Source organism: Hyla sarda, chromosome 6, assembly GCF_029499605.1.
Source record: "Hyla sarda isolate aHylSar1 chromosome 6, aHylSar1.hap1, whole genome shotgun sequence".
Taxonomy (NCBI): Eukaryota; Metazoa; Chordata; class Amphibia; order Anura; family Hylidae; genus Hyla; species Hyla sarda.
This window is the reverse complement of record NC_079194.1, coordinates 135,018,226-135,037,624: the sequence shown is the minus strand read 5'-3', so window position 1 is coordinate 135,037,624 and position 19,399 is coordinate 135,018,226. Positions and strand designations below refer to the sequence as shown.

The 19,399-nt window shown below is 42.8% G+C and overlaps 2 protein-coding genes across 6 annotated transcripts in view; one reads left to right on the top strand and one right to left on the bottom strand.

Annotated features, from left to right (window-relative positions):
- The window catches only part of ABHD14B (abhydrolase domain containing 14B), a 35,661-nt gene extending 31,843 nt beyond the window's left edge, over nt 1-3,818 (bottom strand). Inside the window, exon 1 of the mRNA XM_056525117.1 lies at nt 3,753-3,818. The gene's annotated coding sequence lies outside the window, so the exon portion shown is untranslated. The remainder of the gene's footprint in view (nt 1-3,752) is intronic.
- Nucleotides 3,819-4,076: 258 nt separating this feature from the next.
- ACY1 (aminoacylase 1) overlaps nt 4,077-19,399 on the top strand; it is a 37,928-nt gene continuing 22,605 nt past the window's right edge. Inside the window, exons 1-15 of one of the 5 annotated variants that reach the window (XM_056525109.1) lie at nt 4,077-4,165; nt 6,187-6,271; nt 8,011-8,075; nt 8,855-8,959; nt 9,048-9,142; nt 9,955-10,031; nt 10,474-10,563; nt 10,694-10,750; nt 11,470-11,543; nt 11,625-11,674; nt 12,044-12,188; nt 12,263-12,331; nt 12,408-12,487; nt 12,885-12,945; nt 14,468-15,072. In XM_056525109.1, the coding sequence (XP_056381084.1) occupies nt 6,187-6,271; nt 8,011-8,075; nt 8,855-8,959; nt 9,048-9,142; nt 9,955-10,031; nt 10,474-10,563; nt 10,694-10,750; nt 11,470-11,543; nt 11,625-11,674; nt 12,044-12,188; nt 12,263-12,331; nt 12,408-12,487; nt 12,885-12,945; nt 14,468-14,632 (1,218 nt within the window). In that variant the 5' untranslated portion in view covers nt 4,077-4,165 and the 3' untranslated portion in view covers nt 14,633-15,072. Of the gene's footprint in view, nt 4,166-5,477; nt 5,655-5,911; nt 5,931-6,186; nt 6,272-8,010; nt 8,076-8,854; nt 8,960-9,047; nt 9,143-9,954; nt 10,032-10,473; nt 10,564-10,693; nt 10,751-11,469; nt 11,544-11,624; nt 11,675-12,043; nt 12,189-12,262; nt 12,332-12,407; nt 12,488-12,884; nt 12,946-14,467; nt 15,073-18,454; nt 18,514-19,399 lie in introns of those variants that run through there. The other 4 variants (XM_056525108.1, XM_056525111.1, XM_056525114.1 and 1 more) reach the window with 4 other exon arrangements.

Sequence of the window (19,399 nt, the reverse complement as noted above, 5' to 3'; positions counted from 1 at the left end):
TATAATGTACTTCGAATTATAATGCCCTGTTATGTGCCCCTTACTTATAATGCACCCTGTTGTGTGCCCCTTACTTATAATGCACCCTGTTATGTGCCCCTTACTTAAAATGCCCCCTGAGGGAGCAGGACGGGGGCATTATATGTGAGGGGAACATTGCAGGGGCATTATAAGTGAGGGGCACAGCACAGGGGGGAATTATATGGTAGGGGCACAGGACAGAGGGCATTATTATTATGAGGGGGAACAGGACAGGTCATAGTTATATGTGCAGGCACAGGATGGGGCATTATTACTATATATGAGGGGCACAGAGTATAAGGAATTTCTGGGGTAGTACGGTTTTCATTAGCCACAATACATCACGGTATTGTATTCAGAGGGATATTTGGAGCGTACAGTGTGTGGTAGCATTATATTCTGAGGTTACAGTGTGTGGCAGTATTATATTCAGGGGTACAGTGTGTGGCAGTATTATATTCAGAGGTAAAGTGTGTGGTGGTATTATATTCAGGGGTACAGTGTGTGGTAGTATTATATTCTGAGGTTACAGTGTGTGGCAGTATTATATTCAGGGGTAAAGTGTGTGGAAGTATTATATTCAGGGGTACAGTGTGTGGCAGTATTATATTTAGGGGTACAGTGTGTGGCAGTATTATATTTAGGGGTACAGTGTGTGGAAGTATTATATTCAGGGGTACAGTGTGTAGCAGTATTATATTCAGGGGTACAGTGTGGGGCAGTTTTATATTCAGAGGGTACAGTGTGTGGTAGTATTATATTCAGTGGGTACAATGTGTGGCAGTATTATTTAGTGGGTACAATGTGTGGCAGTATTATATTCATTGGGTACAGTGTGTGGCAGTATTATATTCAGTGGGTACAATGTGTGGCATTATTCAGTGGGTACAATGTGTGGCAGTATTATATTTAGTGGGTACAGTGTGTGGCAGTATTATATTCAGAGGGTACAGTGTGTGCCAGTATTATATTCAGAGGGTACAATGTGTAGCAGTATTATATTCAGTGGGTACAATGTGGGGCAGTATTCGGTGGGTACAATGTGTGGCAGTATTATATTCAGTGGGTACAGTGTGTGGCAGTATTATATTCAGTGGGTACAATGTGTGGCAGTATTATATTCAGTGGGTACAGAGTGTGGCAGTATTATATTCAGTGGGTGCAATGTGTGGCAGTATTATTCAGTGGGTACATTGTGTGGCAGTATTCAGTGGGTACAATGTGTGGCAGTATTATTCAGTGGGTACAATGTGTGGCAGTATTATTCAGTGGGTACAATGTGTGGCAGTATAATATTCATTGGGTACAGTGTGTGGCAGTATTATATTCAAAGGGTAAAGTGAGTTGTAGTATATTCAGAGGGTACAGTGTGTCAGAATTATATTCAAAGGATAGGATGTCTGGAAGTTTTATAATAATACTTGTTTTCATATAGAGGATCAGAATCCGCTGACACAGTGAAGAGCCGTCTGGGCATCAAGTTCTTCAGTGAGAACATTTAGCTGGACCTGGCAGTATGTACCATCTGAATTAGATAAGGAAAGACTATAGAGAAAACGTCACCTGTAGTCACTGATATCATTGTGTATTGTCCTGACTGTCCCATCAGAGCGGTAGTCACTTGTAAGTTTTGCAGTAATGATGGGTTAAACAACAACTCCCAGCATCCCCTCACCACTACTTAGGTCATACTGGGAGCTGTAGTTTTAAATTGTAAAAACTTCTTTAGCGCTTTCCCATTCTGTGGCAATTGGTGTATTTGATTATTGTACTGGATACATTTAATAATATTGTAAGTTCTTTAAGAAATACCTTATTTTCTGTCCACCAAAACAAAATTCTCTAATAGTGCCCCTCCCGAGACTAGACTCTGGATCCGCCCCTGGTCCCGATACTAGTATTGGGGCCAGGGGCGGACTGACCGGCTGGGTAAAGAGCCCGATGAAGCTGCTGGGGATATCCCTGCGCTGCTCCTGGTCTGCGTATCATTAGCAGAGACAGGCAGAGCAGGGATGAAGGTACCTGATGATGGCTCCGCCCCCAGCACTGAAGAGGGCGGGGCCGAGAGCTGACAGGCCTCCGAAACATAGAGCAGCTTCATGTGAGGTGAGTGATGTCCCGTGTCCTCCCTCTCTCCCCCCTGATCAGCAGTCTATCCTGGGGCTGGGTCATGTGTATAGTAGCAGTCCAGTGGGGTCACTTTCCTTCCTTCAGTGTCCACAGGTCACATTATCAGAACAATTTTTAGGAAAAATCGCGGCAAAATTGCGTGGTTTTACCGTGATTTTTCGTAAATCGCGATAAAACCGCGCAATTTTTGGCGTGATTTTTCCATAAATTGTTCTGGTAATATGACCTGTTGGTGACCTGTGGACACTGGAGGAGGGAAAGTGACCCCTCTGGGAGGACAACATGTGAACACACTGCTAGTTTATCATTAACCCCCATTAAATCACATGTACAGGATCAGCTGCATATTTTTGCTGCATATTTTGTGCAGCTGATTTTGCAACCCATTAGCTTCAATAGGTAGCAAAATCAGCTGCAGAAAATATACTGCAGATCCTGTACGTGTAAACGTACCCTAAGTGCTTATTCACATGGACAGATCCGCAGTGTATTTTACGCTGCGGATCCCCCGACAATGGACCCTACAATGCTGCCTCCATCTGTGGCTGCTCATAACGGCAATCCTCCGCTACAAGCAGACACGCTTTGTTGTGTATACTCGTGCACATCATGGCCGCTCCTCCTGCTCTCTGAGCTAGGCCGAGAGCAGCCGCGATGTGTGCGAGTATACACATCAAAGCGTGTCTGCTCGTAGCGGAGGATTGCCGTTATGAGCAGGCACAGATGGAGGCAGCACTGTAGGGTCTATTGTCAGGGGATCCGCAGCGTAAAATATGCGGAAGATCCGTCCGTGTAAATGGCCTGCTCCCACTGTGTTGTATAAATCATTAGCTAGAACCCTCAGCTAATGCCAGACATAACCAATCAGGCTGATGTCCGACATTAACACTTTAGATGCCGCTATCAAAGTTGATGGTAGTGCACTTTTGTTTTTTCCTCACCTTTTAAAAATCATAACCCTTTCAATTTTGCACCTAAAAATCTATATGATGGCTTATTTTTTGCGCCACCAATTCTACTTTGTAATGACATCAGTCTTTTACCCAAAAATCTACGGCAAAAACGGCAAAAAAAAATCATTGCACAACAAGAGTGTATGAAGATTTTAAATAAAAAATTTTAACATTTTTTAATTAAACATGTTCTGCACATTGTGTGTATGTGTGTGTGTGTATATATATATATATATATATATATATATATATATATGTATTTATTTATGATATATATATATATACACACACGTTTTAAAATTGCCCCCCAACTTTTCTCACTGGCCCCCCATGTGCCCCCCCTAAATATGAATGCTGGAGACGCCACTGATCGCCCCCTGTCCCAAGAGCAATAGGGAGGTATAATAAATGAATATCCACAACCGTAGGTTTTCAGAAAACTGTCGGAACTTTTACTGCAGGTTTTATGCAGAAACAAACAGGAACAGTCTTTGTACATTCAGAGTCTATGAGGATCCTGACAGTTGGTAGGAACCTTGTGAGTTTTAAGCTCAGGAGATTTATATACGCTGTTCCGCTGGATTTAGAGGATTGAGTTTAGGTACAGCAGTCATGCTAGCTTTAGCGGGGAGTTCTATTATAACTCACGGTTTAGTATTATCAGGCTTCGGCCTGGTCTTGTCTTTGAAAGTTGCACGGATCTACTCTCTCTGCTAGTCTGGAACCCAAGAGAGCAAGGATTGGCTGGAATCTCCCTTATATGGGCAGGGGCTGGCCTCGAGCTCATTGGTCCATACCATCTATCATTCACTTTACAAGGAATTATGGTCTAGACATGTGACCACACACGTGACCTAGGAAGGTCCTTAAGCATACCTTAATAGAATTAACATTAGTCATGTGACCTAAGGTCTTGCGACACTATATTCAACATTAAATATATAATTACTTATACATATAAACATCATAAAATTAAAGAAGGAAGAGGTGACTAGGGGCTATCCCATCAGGAGGACCCTACTGGAACGAAGTAACTCTGGCTTTGGGGACCACCATACAAGGTACAGTATAAGGTACCATAAGGTACCGGACACCACAAACTTATTCTTTCACTCTAATATTGTAGTAGTAATAATATATATATATATATATATTCTTGTTGATAATGATGATATATATTTTTTTTCCTCAACATTAAGTGACTTCATAATTGTTTTTCTACTCAATTTGTATCTGCCATTGACTAAAATATTTCTTTTTCTATGTATGACAGACATTTTATCGACCCAGAATGTTCATCTATATGTGTCAGGATGTATATGTCTAAGTCTGTATTAAAAAAATATATATATAATAAACTTTAAAAAAAGATTAATAAATCTAAATATAAAAATTAAAAAAAGAAATAAATAGCCAAACAAATTATATATTATTATTGTTATTATTATTAGTATTTGTAAAAAATCATTCAAGTAACCATAGAAGAAGAAGAGAAAAAAAATGTGTCTGGAAGTGGTTAAAACAATGTTGGAACTGCTGTCATCGTCTATCCCCATCCTCCAAAAAAGTTAATAAAAGTTAATCAATAAAAAGTGATATCTACCTCAGAATGGGGTCATATAGCTACATATAGCTAAAAAATATTAATAATAAAAAAGCTAAGGAATGTGGAATGTGTTTGGATTGTTCCTGTTCAGCTCTCCTTGGAGATTGGCGCCAGGGCTGTACGGATTTATAGAACGTCTCATCCAGCCCGAATATAACTATTAACAGCTCGGATCATGAACTTTGGCTGTAGACTTTATCCCCAGCCACATGAGAGGGTGTTTATTGTTATACCTGGAGTAGGAGCCAACATAAATACTCGAGAAGAAAAAGTAATAACTTGACAGCAACGTGACACTAGACCAGTGGTCTCCAAACTGTGGACCTCCAGCTGTTGCAAAACTACAACTCCCAGCATACTGGGAGTTGTAGTTTTGCAACAGCTGGAGGTCCACAGTTTGGAGACCATTGCACTGGACTATATATGATGACATCATAGCATGCCTTCCTACATAATTGCTTCTACTTATATAACTGGTACTGGTGCCAGGCATGGGGTTGCTATGAGGTTCTTGCTAACACCCAGAAATGCATTTGGTTACAGATATCAAATGCACATATCAGCATTTTTTCCAGTTAGTAAATATCCCACAATTCAGCTGACTAAGCAAAGTACACAAACCACTATCCACAGCATCGGAGTGACTGCTGTCACCGTGCACATGAGATACCTGCAGACAGAGTTATGCATTTCCTCCATTGTTTTCTGCCAATTACAATCATATTTCCATTATATAAATAAGCAGAAAAATATTTTAATAAAATCATTGGCTGCACTCCGGTTGGATTGCTCTGCACTCCGTCAGCCTTGTTCTGCACTTGGGTTGGATTGCTCATTGATGTATTAGCTCGGTCTGGCCACCAGGCTGTTATATATACTTCCCTAAACTCAGCTGCTCTGCACAAGCTGCAAGAAGGTGAAGCGATCTGCGGGGAACTGGTGCAGTAAGTAAGGGGACATAACAGGACAAAGAGAAGGCGGACACAGAGTGGGATGGGGAAAGAGCTTTATTATGTCATTACTGACACCGTATTACAGGCTGCAGTGCTCTGACAACACAGAGGTCTGCTGTTGTCTCCTGGCAGGTGAGATAGCCTGCAGATCTCTGCTTAAGGAGACTGCCAGATGTCCGACAGTCGCTTGGGTAGTTGTAGCTGGTGACATTGTGAGGATGTGACGGGAGGAGGTGACATGGATACATTGTCGAAAGACAAAAAGTAGTAAGTGTTAAAATAAATCAGTAAAGAGAAAGGGTTAACTACGTGTAAGAGAAGTGTTCTATGTGAAGAACGCTGCAGCGCCTCTGCTGCCGAACAACAAGTCTAAGCATGCCTGCTGCTAGCCAAAAGTCGCATATATTCTCTCCTGGCAGAGAAGTAGTTAATGCTGGGATTACCTGAGAATAACAATCAGATCAGTGGGGTCAGGTCACTGTGATTTATCACCGGTTATTTCCATGTTATGATCTTTCTGCAGATGGATTCAGTGACTGAGAACCCGTCCACCACAAGATTCCGGGAATATCTAAGGATCCAGAGTGTGCAGCCACAGCCTGACTATGGTAACTCCACCATCCCCCCAACTGATGTTTTTAACTCCTATTGGGACGTTTTCGTTTTGATGGGTTTTTATTGTAATTTTTAAAAATACAAAATAAGAATAGAGTACAGAGTGCGAAATATCCCCAATGTGTCACAAAGTAGTTGTACATGCAGTCAAAAAGTATAATAGGCAGCCATCTTAATAATCCAGGCATCAATGTGGGTGACAGTATAAAACACAAAGGTCCATATTGGGCGGTAATGTAACATTGTGTAGGCATGATGAAGGAAAACCTAAAAAACATGTCAAGGCACATAGTACAGGAGAATAGAGGGAGACGATAAAAGGATCATGTCAATCCGTATATGACGAGGAGGACCATCGATGCCGGGTGATTTGAAGTAGCAAGTAGAGCCTGTAGGGTATGCAGCTGCCCTTTCATAGGAAAAGGCCAAATGAAGTGCATCGAGCACTTCCTCAATAGTATTAGGGCATTTTCATTATTCAATGATAGACCTTTATGTACAAAAGACTTTAGCAGTCCTTTAAAGGATAAGTCTTATGCCCGACTGTACAGAAAAACGTATCCCCTATCCGCAGGATAGGGGATAAGTTTCAGATCGCGGGGGATCCGAGCGCTGTGCCCCCCCCCCACCCCGCGATCGTCTGTACGGAGCCCCGGCTCTTCCACAGAGCAGCGCATCACGACACCCACCCGAAGCGGGGGTCGCCACATCCCCTCCGTATATCTCTATGAGAGAGCCGAAGATTGCCGAATGGCTCTACCATAGAGATATATGGAGGGGGCATGGCAGCCCCCGCTTCGGGCGGGGGTCATGACGCGCCGCTTTGTGTGAGAGCCGAGGCTCCGTACAGACGATCCCTGGGGGCCACAGTGCTCGGACCCCCCGTGATCTAAAACTTATCCCCTATCTTGCAGATAGGGCATACGTTTTTCTTTACTGTCGGGCATAAGACTTATCCTTTAAGTCAGGAATGAATGATACAATCTGACCCTGTGTGATATAAATAGCAGGTCACCAATGGAGGGTCTGTGTGTTATCTGTCACTGCAGGTCCAGATCTCTATGACAATAATCTGTCTCACTGTTTCAGCTTTGAGTCCTTAACTGTGGAGGTGCCAGAGGGTAACACTGGGGCCAGTTCATTGAGCCTACAGGTAGTGTGTTCCATGTGTTGCTGTTGCCTATTGGTCACATTGACGTCACATGTCACACGTTGGTGGGTGTTCGTGGCCTCTATGTCCATCCTTTTTTCCCCAGTGTTATCACATGAGCACAATTCCAAAGCTGCTAAGGCTGATTATACATTTACCAGTTCTCCGAATGTTGGTCCAGGCTCTATGTATCAATTGCGGAATTGGTCCAATTCCTGTGAGAGCAGTGCACTAAAAGTTGTTTTTCAGGACTAAAGTAAATGGGATAAGCAGCAATACCAGACACAGCTGTTCATGCGGACAACTGGCTGTGCCATAAATGATGAAGAAGATGGTACTAATAATAAGCCATCACTGTTAGGGTCCATACTGCAGAACTCACAGTATAACCCAGCCTTAGAGAGTGGATCTTATACACTAATAATTTCAATGTTTAGGTCCCCCATGTGTGAATAAATGTGTAGACTGTAACTGGATAACTGTGTGTAATGGCACAACCACTAAGTAAAACTAGTATATCCACTGCTTTCTATTATGGTTTATTTATGGTCCATGGAAACTCATCAGTGACTCTTGTTACAGATGGAATTGTGCGATTCCTCTTCAAGGTGGCGGATGAGATTGGGTTGGAGAAGAAGACACTGGAGGTAATACAGCAAGAGAAATCAGGGTTGTGCTTTCTATTTAAAAATGTAAAGGGCACCACGATGGAGTCACCTAATGCACCCTTTTACCTGAATTCTCCAAAGCCAGTTTTTAGACCCAAACTTCCCTAGCTAACACTGTTTGTATAGTCCTCTTCTCTTAGGCCACTCATGAGACAACAAATTCCATCATGAGTATAGGTTACAGGCCTAAACAGTTATATGGCATGTGTTGCTACATAAGTCAGCAGCTTCACAGCTCAGGTTTTAAACACATGGGGGGGTATTTATTAAAGGAGAACTATCATGCAGAAAAACGTAACCCATATCTTAAGGATAGGGAATAAGTTTTAGATTGCGCTTGGGTCCGACCAATGGGACCCCCGCGATCTCCTGCACGGGACCCCTGCTCTCCCTGGTATGGGGCATGTCAACCCCGCACAAAGCAGCGACAGACACACCTCCTCAATGTATCCCTATGGGGGAGCTGTCACAAAGCTCTCAATTACACCACAAACATACACCAGCCCAGACCTGCTTTACAAATCTGGCTGTGGACAACATTTAAAAAAAGTTACACATTTTTTGTACAACAGGATAAAATTAAAAAAATATCCCATATTTATCACATTCCATGCAACCATTTAGTAAACTTGGTGCACATACACATTGCCACCACACCAAAAAAGGGTAGAAAAATCGTTCACCTACACCACCCTTGATAAATGTCCCCCAGTGACTTTTATTTTTTTATTTATTTTCTACTTTTATTCCTTTTCTAGTTTGCCCCCGGTCGAGCAATAGTCATTCTTACCTGGAGAGGGACACAGCCACAGCTGAAATCTGTCATTCTGAACTCCCATACAGATGTGGTTCCAGTGTTTGAGGTGCGGAGGGTCCGGGCTGCTGCAGGACATAGATGAGGGGTGGGGATGCTTTACATGTCTTGGAAAATAAAGTTTTGTTCTTTTCCAGGAGTTTTGGACTTATCCACCATTTTCGGCACATAAAGATAAAGACGGAAATATCTATGCAAGAGGAACACAGGATATGAAATCTGTTACCATACAGTAAGTTCGTAGGAAGAAGAAATATGTGCTAATTGGAGTTAATAGGATATTCAGGAACATTTCTTCTAAGATCCCCAGTACATAAGTCGTCATAGTGTCCTGTCATTTCAAAATGTTTAAAACAAACCTGCATGGTTTTGTTAAAGTAACCCTATAAGGTAGTGACAAGGAGATTTCAGTGCTCTCAATTGTGGATCATCTTCAGCAGGAAGACTGGCTTAGCTTGCCAGTACAAGCACAGGCTTTCATGGCCTCTTTCCTGCACATAGCACCTGCTAAGCCCCGCCTCCATTCCTGAATTCTATCCTGGTCTCTATGTTACTAGAAACAGAAATCTACTTAAAACAGGCAGTGAACAGCAGATTGCTGGGAAGTAAGACAATTAGTGGCCAATATTTTAGAGCTGTTTTTCTGGGGAAAGAAATAATTTTGGGTAAATGAATTGATTTACAAATACTGTATGTTAGTAATCCCATAGGCAAAAAAGGAAAGTTGTTTTGAAATGACAGTGACCATTTAAATAATTTATTTTTTCAATTCTGTTGATGCTTCTCGTAGTATCTATGTACTGGGAGAGTTGGGTTTGTACCCATGTGGGAGCTGTAATGGCCACCATACTGGTTATCAGCTTTCCTAGAACCCCAATTGGCAAACCCTGCCTGTAATGTGTATAGCCATCTTAAAACAATGGGTGAGGATTTTGTGGACTTGCTCTTTACAGCAGACCTCTTTGCTCCATAGACATGCGGTTTTGCGATTATTTTGTGCTAAGAGTTTGTCACTATAGTTCTTGTTCTTGTGATGGTTTGCAGATATTTAGAAGCTATCCGGCAACTAAAATCTGAAGGGCGCCATTTCCCACGTACCATACATCTCACTATGGTTCCAGGTAAGATGTGACATGTAGTATTTTCCTTGTACTGATCCTGAACTACATAATGTCTTCTACTACAGTCACATCCAGAGCTGCAGAGGGAAAGTCCATAGCAGCCAATCAGATCGCTTCTTTCATTTTTAACAGGCCTTTTCAAAAATGAAAGAAGTGATCTGATTGGTTGCTATGGGCAACTCAGCAACTTTCCCTCTGGACAAGTTTTGATAAGTCTCGCCCATAGCTTTTTATACTGCATTTCTTATGCAGGTTATTATTTGCCATTCTCTGCAGACACTCACCCAGCAGGCGTAGCAGTAAGAGTTGAGGTCCTGCCTCCTGAGTACTAACAGTAAAGCAGTAGTACCATAAATTTATATCAGGATTTGGCTGTGCAGGGTGTAGTACTGAGTGTCCAAAGATATACACTGTAATAACTTAATGATTTTTTCTGTAACAGATGAAGAAATTGGAGGTCACATGGGGATGGAGCTGTTCGTAAACCACCCAGATTTCCATGCATTGAATCCTGGTATTACGCTTGATGAAGGTCCGTGATCTTCTCTAGTTACTGATGTTTTATGTTTTCCTTGTTCTTTTAGTTTATGTCTTGTTCTTGTGATCCTTGTCCAGTTGTCTTATGCGCTGCCCTTATTTGACTCATTTATTGTGCTTTTCAGGTCTTGCAAACCCCACAGATGAATTCAGTGTTTTCTACGGAGAGAAATGTGTTTGGTGTAAGTCTTCACACAATATAAAGGGGCATTTCACTTTTCAAAAACATTAAAGGGGTACTCCACCCCTAGACATCTTATCCCCTATCCAAAGGATAGGGATAAGTTGTCTGATCGTGGGGGTCCTGCCGTTGGGGACCCCCGCGATCTCCCTGCTGCTCCTGGCGTTTGTTTAGAGCGTCGGGTGCAGTGCCGGAGGCTAGTGACATCACGGTCGTGCCCCGCTCATGATGTCACGGCCACGCCCCCTCGATGCAAGTCTATGGGTGGGGGGCGTGACGGCCGTCACGCCCCCCACCCATAGACTTGCATTGAGGGGGCGTGGCCATAACATCACGAGCCTCCGCCCCACATCGCCAGTCATCCGCCATGGAGTGAAGTTTTTTTTCCCTCCGGTCTTTCCTCTTCAACATTCTACAACTCATTTCACATACTTACAAAAACCATCCATTTTAATTATATTTGTTTTGTTAAAACTGAGTGACAACTATTAAGACCCAGCAGAGGATGTCACCTAGCCTTCCTAGACACCCGGACAATATATCCATCTAGTCCTTCACCAGTACTATAGTGCGGAAAATACTACTACATAACCGGGCAGGCTTGAAATATAGGGCTGTAAAAAAGCTGGGTGCTGACCAGGCTTCTGATATTGGCCAGGGTGTAGAAATCACTTATGTATGGTGATCCATATGACCTCTGACCTTTTGCGTGTTGTTTAGGGATCACAATTTACTGCAGGGGGGATCCCGGACATGGCTCTCGCTTTATAGAGAATACGGCTGCTGCTAAATTGGTGAGTTAACCCTCAATCCTCTGACAACTTGTGGGAAATTCTTTTTTATCCAGTTTGCTGATGTCACTTTATTATTTACAGCACTCCGTAATAACAAGTTTCCTTAACTTCAGAGAAAGGGAGAAGAAAAGGTAAATTGTTTCCCCTTAAAATTAAAGCAAGATGGCTGCTACAGAATTTAAAGGGGGAGAAAACTTTTCATAAACTCTTCTGTACCTTGTCTGTCTCCTATCAGAATTCCAACAGTATAAAATACAAAGTCCCCAGGGGAAATCCATTCTTCTTACTGACTTCGGAGCAGATCAATGTCTTGTTAAAAGGGAACCCTGTCCTATAGCTTTATGGGTAGTGTGAGATAAGGCATGTCTGAAGTTAATGCATGGGCAAACAGGCCCCAGTTACTAATACAGATGCACCAGCTGCACCTTTGTGAGGACTTTACGGGCAAAATAGGAGGGAGAGCGCATTAACCAGCCACAATCTGCTATTCCTTGTTTCAGGCTTGAGGCCAACCCTGGCCTGACACTTGGAGATGTCACCACAATAAACCTAACAAAAGTGAATGGAGGCGTTTCCTGCAATGTGATCCCCACTGAGATGTCTGTAACCTTTGACCTTCGTATCCCACCCACTGTGGACCTAAAGGTGAAGCCACATACACCTCTTAGAGCTGCTCCACTCTTTGGTCTCCACCAACCATGCTTTCTCTGTCCCTGCAGGAGTTTGAGCTGCAGATAGAGAGTTGGTGCCGTGAGGCCGGAGAGCAAATCACCTTTGAATATCATCAGGTAAAAGGTTCTAGATGAAGAGTGTGACACCACTGCGATAAATGTTGGTGGCTTCATACATGTTCATGTCTTCTAGAAATGTATGAATAAAAGGGTGACAACACCAGAAGACTCCAACCCCTGGTGGAAAGCATTCAGTGATCCCTGCAAAGAATTGTGAGTGGTGTTGGTGGGGGGCTGGGGGGAATTGGCTTGGAAGAGGAACAGGCTCCAGAATTATCTGGATAATCCCCTTTATTGTCCCAATGATTGTGTTTTGTCCTCGGTTATAGTCATAATCTGGTCCTCTACTGTGTGATGAAGTATAAGTATAGGCCCACACATGGTAGACACTTTTGGTGTGGCTCTATCCACAAAGCCACAGTGAATCCGTAGCAAAATTTCCATGTGTTACATTTCACCCCTGCCTCGCTAAATATGCTGTAAAAATCAGCAACAGAACATTTATGCACCTGGTGCTGTAAACTGCTGAGGATTTTACCTATGCAAACCTGCCATGAAAATCAAGTGCAATTCTGTTCTTTGTAGATTGCAAGTTTTTTTTCCATTTCAGGGGTCTGCGGCTGAAGCCTGAAATCTTCCCTGCTGCTACTGACAGTCGCTACATAAGAACGGTGAGATAATCTGTTGCTACAACCCTAAGTGGATGTATTCTCAGTGATGTCACTGCTGATCTCTAGTGAATGGATAGGATGTATTCTCAGTGATGTCACTGCTGATCTCTAGTGAATGGATAGGATGTATTCTCAGTGATGTCACTGCTGAGCTCTATGAATGGATAGGATGTATTCTCAGTGATGTCACTGCTGATCTCTAGTGAATGGATAGGCTGTATTCTCAGTGATGTCACTGCTGATCTCTAGTGAATGGATAGGATGTATTCTCAGTGATGTCACTGCTGATCTTTAGTGAATGGATATGATGTATTCTCAGTGATGTCACTGCTGATCTCTAGTGAATGGATAGGCTGTATTCTCAGTGATGTCACTGCTGATCTCTAGTGAATGGATAGGATGTATTCTCAGTGATGTCACTGCTGATCTTTAGTGAATGGATATGATGTATTCTCAGTGATGTCACTGCTGATCTCTAGTGAATGGATAGGATGTATTCTCAGTGATGTCATTACTGATCTCTAGTGAATGGATAGGCTGTATTCTCGGTGATGTCACTGCTGATCTCTAGTGAATGGATAGGCTGTATTCTCAGTGATGTCACTGCTGATCTCTAGTGAATGGATAGGCTGTATTCTCAGTGATGTCACTGCTGATCTCTAGTGAATGGATAGGATGTATTCTCAGTGATGTCACTGCTGATCTTTAGTGAATGGATATGATGTATTCTCAGTGATGTCACTGCTGATCTCTAGTGAATGGATAGGATGTATTCTCAGTGATGTCATTACTGATCTCTAGTGAATGGATAGGCTGTATTCTCGGTGATGTCACTGCTGATCTCTAGTGAATGGATAGGCTGTATTCTCAGTGATGTCACTGCTGAGCTCTATGAATGGCTAGGATGTATTCTCAGTGAGGTCACCTCTGCTCTCTAGTGAATGAAAAGCAGTGATGTCACTGCTGATCTCTAGTGAATGGATAGGATGTATTCTCAGTGATGTCACTGCTGATCTTTAGTGAATGGATAGGATGTATTCTCAGTGATGTCACTGCTGATCTCTAGTGAATGGATAGGCTGTATTCTCAGTGATGTCACTGCTGATCTCTAGTGAATGGATAGGCTGTATTCTCAGTGATGTCACTGCTGATCTCTAGTGAATGGATAGGATGTATTCTCAGTGATGTCATTACTGATCTCTAGTGAATGGATAGGCTGTATTCTCGGTGATGTCACTGCTGATCTCTAGTGAATGGATAGGCTGTATTCTCAGTGATGTCACTGCTGAGCTCTATGAATGGATAGGATGTATTCTCAGTGATGTCACTGCTGATCTCTAGTGAATGGCTAGGATGTATTCTCAGTGAGGTCACCTCTGCTCTCTAGTGAATGAAAAGCAGTGATGTCACTGCTGATCTCTAGTAAGAGGATAAGCTGTGTTCTCATATTAGGTAACATAAATGCATTCTTCTCATCACATTTGCCACAGATGAAAATTAATTGACATTTTCCCCTTCACAGGCTGGATTTGATGCATTGGGCTTCTCCCCCATTAACAACACCCCAATATTGCTTCATGATCACAATGAATATTTAAATGAAGATGTTTTCCTCTGTGGGATCAAGATTTACACTCGTATCATTGGCTCACTGGCCAGCGTCCTGCCGCTAGCGGGAGAACAGTGAAAATGGAACTCAAGTGTTAATGATGTCTGCAGGAGAATCTTGACTGTTCTCAGGGACTGATCTCTGACCTCCAAAACTAAAGCTTTAACCACTAAAGAACAGCAGCTGACTGTTAAAGAAAACATGTAATCAAGACATTCTGCTTGAGCTATGGGTCATTGGGGTGGTCTCTGGCCACTTCTCCCTAACCCACTAGCTTTTGAAAGATCCCTCCTATTTGGAAATCAAGGTCAGCTGGGCAGGCAGAAAGCACCAGGGACTACCCAGATGACTTATAGTTCAGGCAACATAAACATGGTGACAGGTTCCCTTTAAGAATTCTCAGGGAGTTATAGAATCTCCAGATATCAGACAACCTCAATCATCACTTCCATGGCAGGGACAAGGAGTAAGCAGAGGAGGTGGTGGGGCGCATTTTTATTAAAGGAAAAAAAAAAGAATTTATGATGCTGCTTTTTCAATGAGCACCTTCCTCAGACTGATGGACTTGCTCTTCAACCCATTGGTTCCCCCCATCAGTCTGCGCAAAAGGTGAAGCACTCACTGGTACAGAAGCAATAAAACCACCTGGCTTTGGGGGGAAGGTGGGGCTATGGTCCGGGAGTAGGCTGGGATTATTGCTTAAAGAGCGCTAGAAGCAGCCTGCCGGTCCTAGGGCACCAAAAGACCTTGTCCAGCCCATGATCACTTGTTTTATCACAGTTATTCTAGATGCCAACTATGCTTCAGGTATTCATACATCACTGCAGTCCTCAATCCGAGGAAAGAAACCAAATTCTCTTTCAGTGCCACATCCAGAGATTCTGTGGCAGAGCTGCCAAGAAAATTAAAATTATACTCTGTTTGTTCTGAATGCATTTGTTTTAGATGTGTGTGTATTTATCTATCTATAGACAATTTACATTACAAAGTAACTTACAATAAACTTTACACAATGTGTCTTGAAGGGAATTGGTCATGAGTTTTATGCTATACAAACCGAGGGCAGCATAAAACTGGTGCTGGCAGCATGGTGCCGGGACACTATGATTTACTCTGATACACCCTGGTGTTTCAGAGAGATTATAGGTTAGAAATGCAGCTCAGATTTAGGTAACTAGTCCCGTTTAGCCCGTACTGAGCGATATGTCTCTGCCTTTACACAGATAGGGAGAGATGCATCACTCCAGACAGCCGGGCAGGAAGCAGTTGTCCGTCCAGGCATCGTGCTGTCTGCACCAGTTTTAAGCTGCCCATGGTTTGGTCAGCATAAAACTGATGGCAGGTTCCCTTTAAAGGGGTATTCACAGGATACCCCATAAATGCACCCTAGATGCGGGCTCCACCTCTGGGTCTCCTTCCTATCTTCACATCTAGTGCTCTTCGACCCCCTATTGCCTGTTTGTGGCCTCTGGAGGTAGTCATGAAACAGAAAACAACCGAGCCAACTGTGTTAGGCAATTTGCGTAACTTCAATTGACTTTAATTGGAGTGGCACAAACAGCAAAGCCTCATGAGCTATGCTGTTTACGTAAGTCTAGGATCCTGTGAATATGTCATATCCTGTGGATAAACCACAAATGTCCCAGATGGGAATATCCCTTTAAGTGTCTGAGATACAGTCTATATTAGCTGTATTATACTCCAAAGCTTGCTGCTGCTTCCTAATAGAAATTGTTGGCAAGTTTGTGGATAGACACTTATGATCTCTATTGTTCTTATTGTACACATAGGACATACAGTCAAACCAAACTCCAAAAATGGGCTGGACAAAATTATTGGCACCCTTAACTTAATATTTGGCTGCACACCCTTTGGAAAAAGTAACTGAAATCAGTCGCTTCCTATAACCATCAATAAGCTTCTTACACCTCTCAGCCGGAATGTTGGACCACTCTTCCTTTGCAAACTGCTCCAGGCCTCTCTTATTGGAAGGCGCCTTTTCCCAACAGCAATTTTAAGATCTTTCCACAGGTGTTCAATGGGATTTAGATCTGGACTCATTGCTGGCCACTTCAGAACTCTCCAGCACTTTGTTGCCATCCATTTCTGGGTGCTTTTTGACAAATGTTTGGGGTCATTGTCCTGTTGGAAGACCCAAGATCTTGGACGCAAACTCAGCTTTCTGACACTCGGCTACAGTGCAACCAGAAATATCTGTTGGTTATCCTCAAATTTTATGATGCCTTGCACATATTCAAGGCACCCAGTGCCAGAGGCAGCAAAACAACCCCAAAACATCATTGAACCTCCACCATATTTCACTGTAGGTACTGTGTTCTTTTCTATGTAGGCCTCATTCCGTTTTTGGTAAACTGTAGAATGATGTGCTTTACCAAAAAGCTCTTGGTCTCAACTATCCACAAGAATTTTTCCCAGAAGGATTTTGGCTTACTCAAGTTCATGTTGGCAAAATGTAGTCTTGCTTTTTTATGTCTCGGTGTCAGCAGTGGGGTCCTCCTGGGTCTCCTGCCATAGTGTTTCATTTCATTTAAATGTCGATGGATAGTTTGCACTGATGCTGATGCTTCCTGAGCCTGCAGGACAGCTTTAATATCTTTGGAACTTGTTTGGGGCTGCTTATCGACCATCCGGACTATCCTGCGTTGACACCTTTTCATAAATGTTTCTATTCCGTCCATGCCCAGGGAGATTAGCTACAGTGCCATGGGTTGCAAACTTGATAATGTTGCGTACTGTGAACAAAGGCAAATCTAGATCTCTGGAGATGGACTTGTAACCTTGAGATTGTTGATATTTTTCCACAATTTTGGTTCTCAAGTCCTCAGACAGTTCTCTCCTCCTCTTTCTGTTGTCCATGCTTAGTGTGGCACACACAGACACACATTTCAAAGACTAAGTGAACTTCTCTCCTTTATATCTGCTTTCAGGTGTGATTTTTTTTTTATTGCTCACCCCTGCTACTTGCCCCAGGTGAGTTTAAAGGAGCATCACCTGCCTGAAACAATCTTATTTTTCCACAATTTTGAAGGAGTGGCAATAATTTTGTCCAGACCATTTTTGGAGTTTGGTGTGACATTATGTCCAATTTGCTTTTTTTCCTCCCTTTTTTGGTTTAGTTCAAATACACACAAAGGGAATAAACATGTGTATAGCAAAACATGTGTTACTGCAATCCTTTTCTGTGAGAAATACTTCATTTTCTTGAAAATTTTCAGGGGTGCCAACATTTACGGCCATGACTGTATCATAAATAAAGCAGAGCTCAGTGGTAAGTAATAGCTCCAAAGTCCCTTCCAGATGGGCTGTATTAGCCTATGTTCACCCAGTTGATTATGTTTGGAATGTCCACCTGAAAAACAAAGGGGGAGATTTATTAAAACCTGTGCAAAGGAAAAGTTGCCCATAGCAACCAATCAGATCCCTTCTTTCATTTTGCATAGGCCTTGTTAAAAATAAAAGAAGCAAGCTGATTGGTTGCTATGGGCAACTGGACAACTTTTCCTTTGCACAGGTTTTGATAAATCTCCCCAAAAGGCACTAGGACCGCTTGGAAGTTTGCCTTCTAATAGATGGCATTCATTTCCAAGTGAAATCCACAGAAAGAATAGACCTGTCTTTCTGCAGACACAGAAATCAGGATTTCCATGGCGGAAACATCTATTTAACCAGTTTGCCTGTAATCAGAGAACTGCTGAGATAAATCTCTATGGGGGAGATTTATCAAAACAGTGCAGAGGAAAAGCTGCCCTGTTGCCCATAGCAACCAATCAGATCGCTTCTTTTACTTTTCTCAGGCCTTCCTCAAAATGAAAGAAGCGATCTGATTGGTTGCTATGGGCAACTGGGCAGCTTTTTTCTCTGCACGGGTTTTGATAAATCTTCCTCTATGTGTCAGGAATTATTTTATTTGACTAATGTAAAGAAGATTGCATTGTGAGGTTGGTGTAACACACAGCAGTTGTTTTTTTTTAAATTGTTTTTCCAAACTGCCACTGCAGTGTGAGCCAAAGCCAGAGGAAGATGCAAAAGGAATGGGAAATATAAAGCAAGCACTTCTTTTCCTTGCCTAAGTGCCGACTTTGAAAGAATGGTTGTGGTGACACGGGGGTGCAAGGAACACTTGATCACTTCGTGATGCCAGGGCACTGTTATCCTATACATGGTCCGAGGTAGAGACAACTTCTTCTGGGCCAGACATGGGGAGTAAAGAAACACACCAACGTCGTGTTACAGATAACTGCCTTTTACTGAGCAGGGTGCAGATGTTCTTACACGCAGACAATATTGTGCAGAGTGGAGACGATGCAGTGTAACCCTTTGGGAGCCCTGTTGCCTCGTTGGGACTTATGGTGCTTTTCACGCACTTGATTAATACTGACTTGATATGAAAGTGAAGATTCTCCAGGCCGGCTAGGGTTCTGACAAGGTTCAACTGCTTTCTCTGCCAGGGCTTGACTTTCCACTGTAAGGGGGATGACTTGCAGAATAGCTGGATAGGATTGAGAAGAGATTTGTTCTCGGACTTCCCTCAGAGCTTCTCCACACACCACTCACTCCTTTACCACACTTGTGCTCAGGACACAGCTCTAGACTGAACTGGGGAAACTCCTCCCCCACTACACTAAATAATTACCTAACAATTTAGGGGTTCCTATTGGGCAGGCAGGGACACATGGTTTACACTGCTCCTCACTCTTAAAGGTACAACACACATAAATAACATATTTTACAGTGCACATGAGAAACCTAATAGAATATATGATAAAGTGCTTGAACATTTGAAATACAGCAGACAGTTACTGAGTGGGCCCAACACCTGTACCG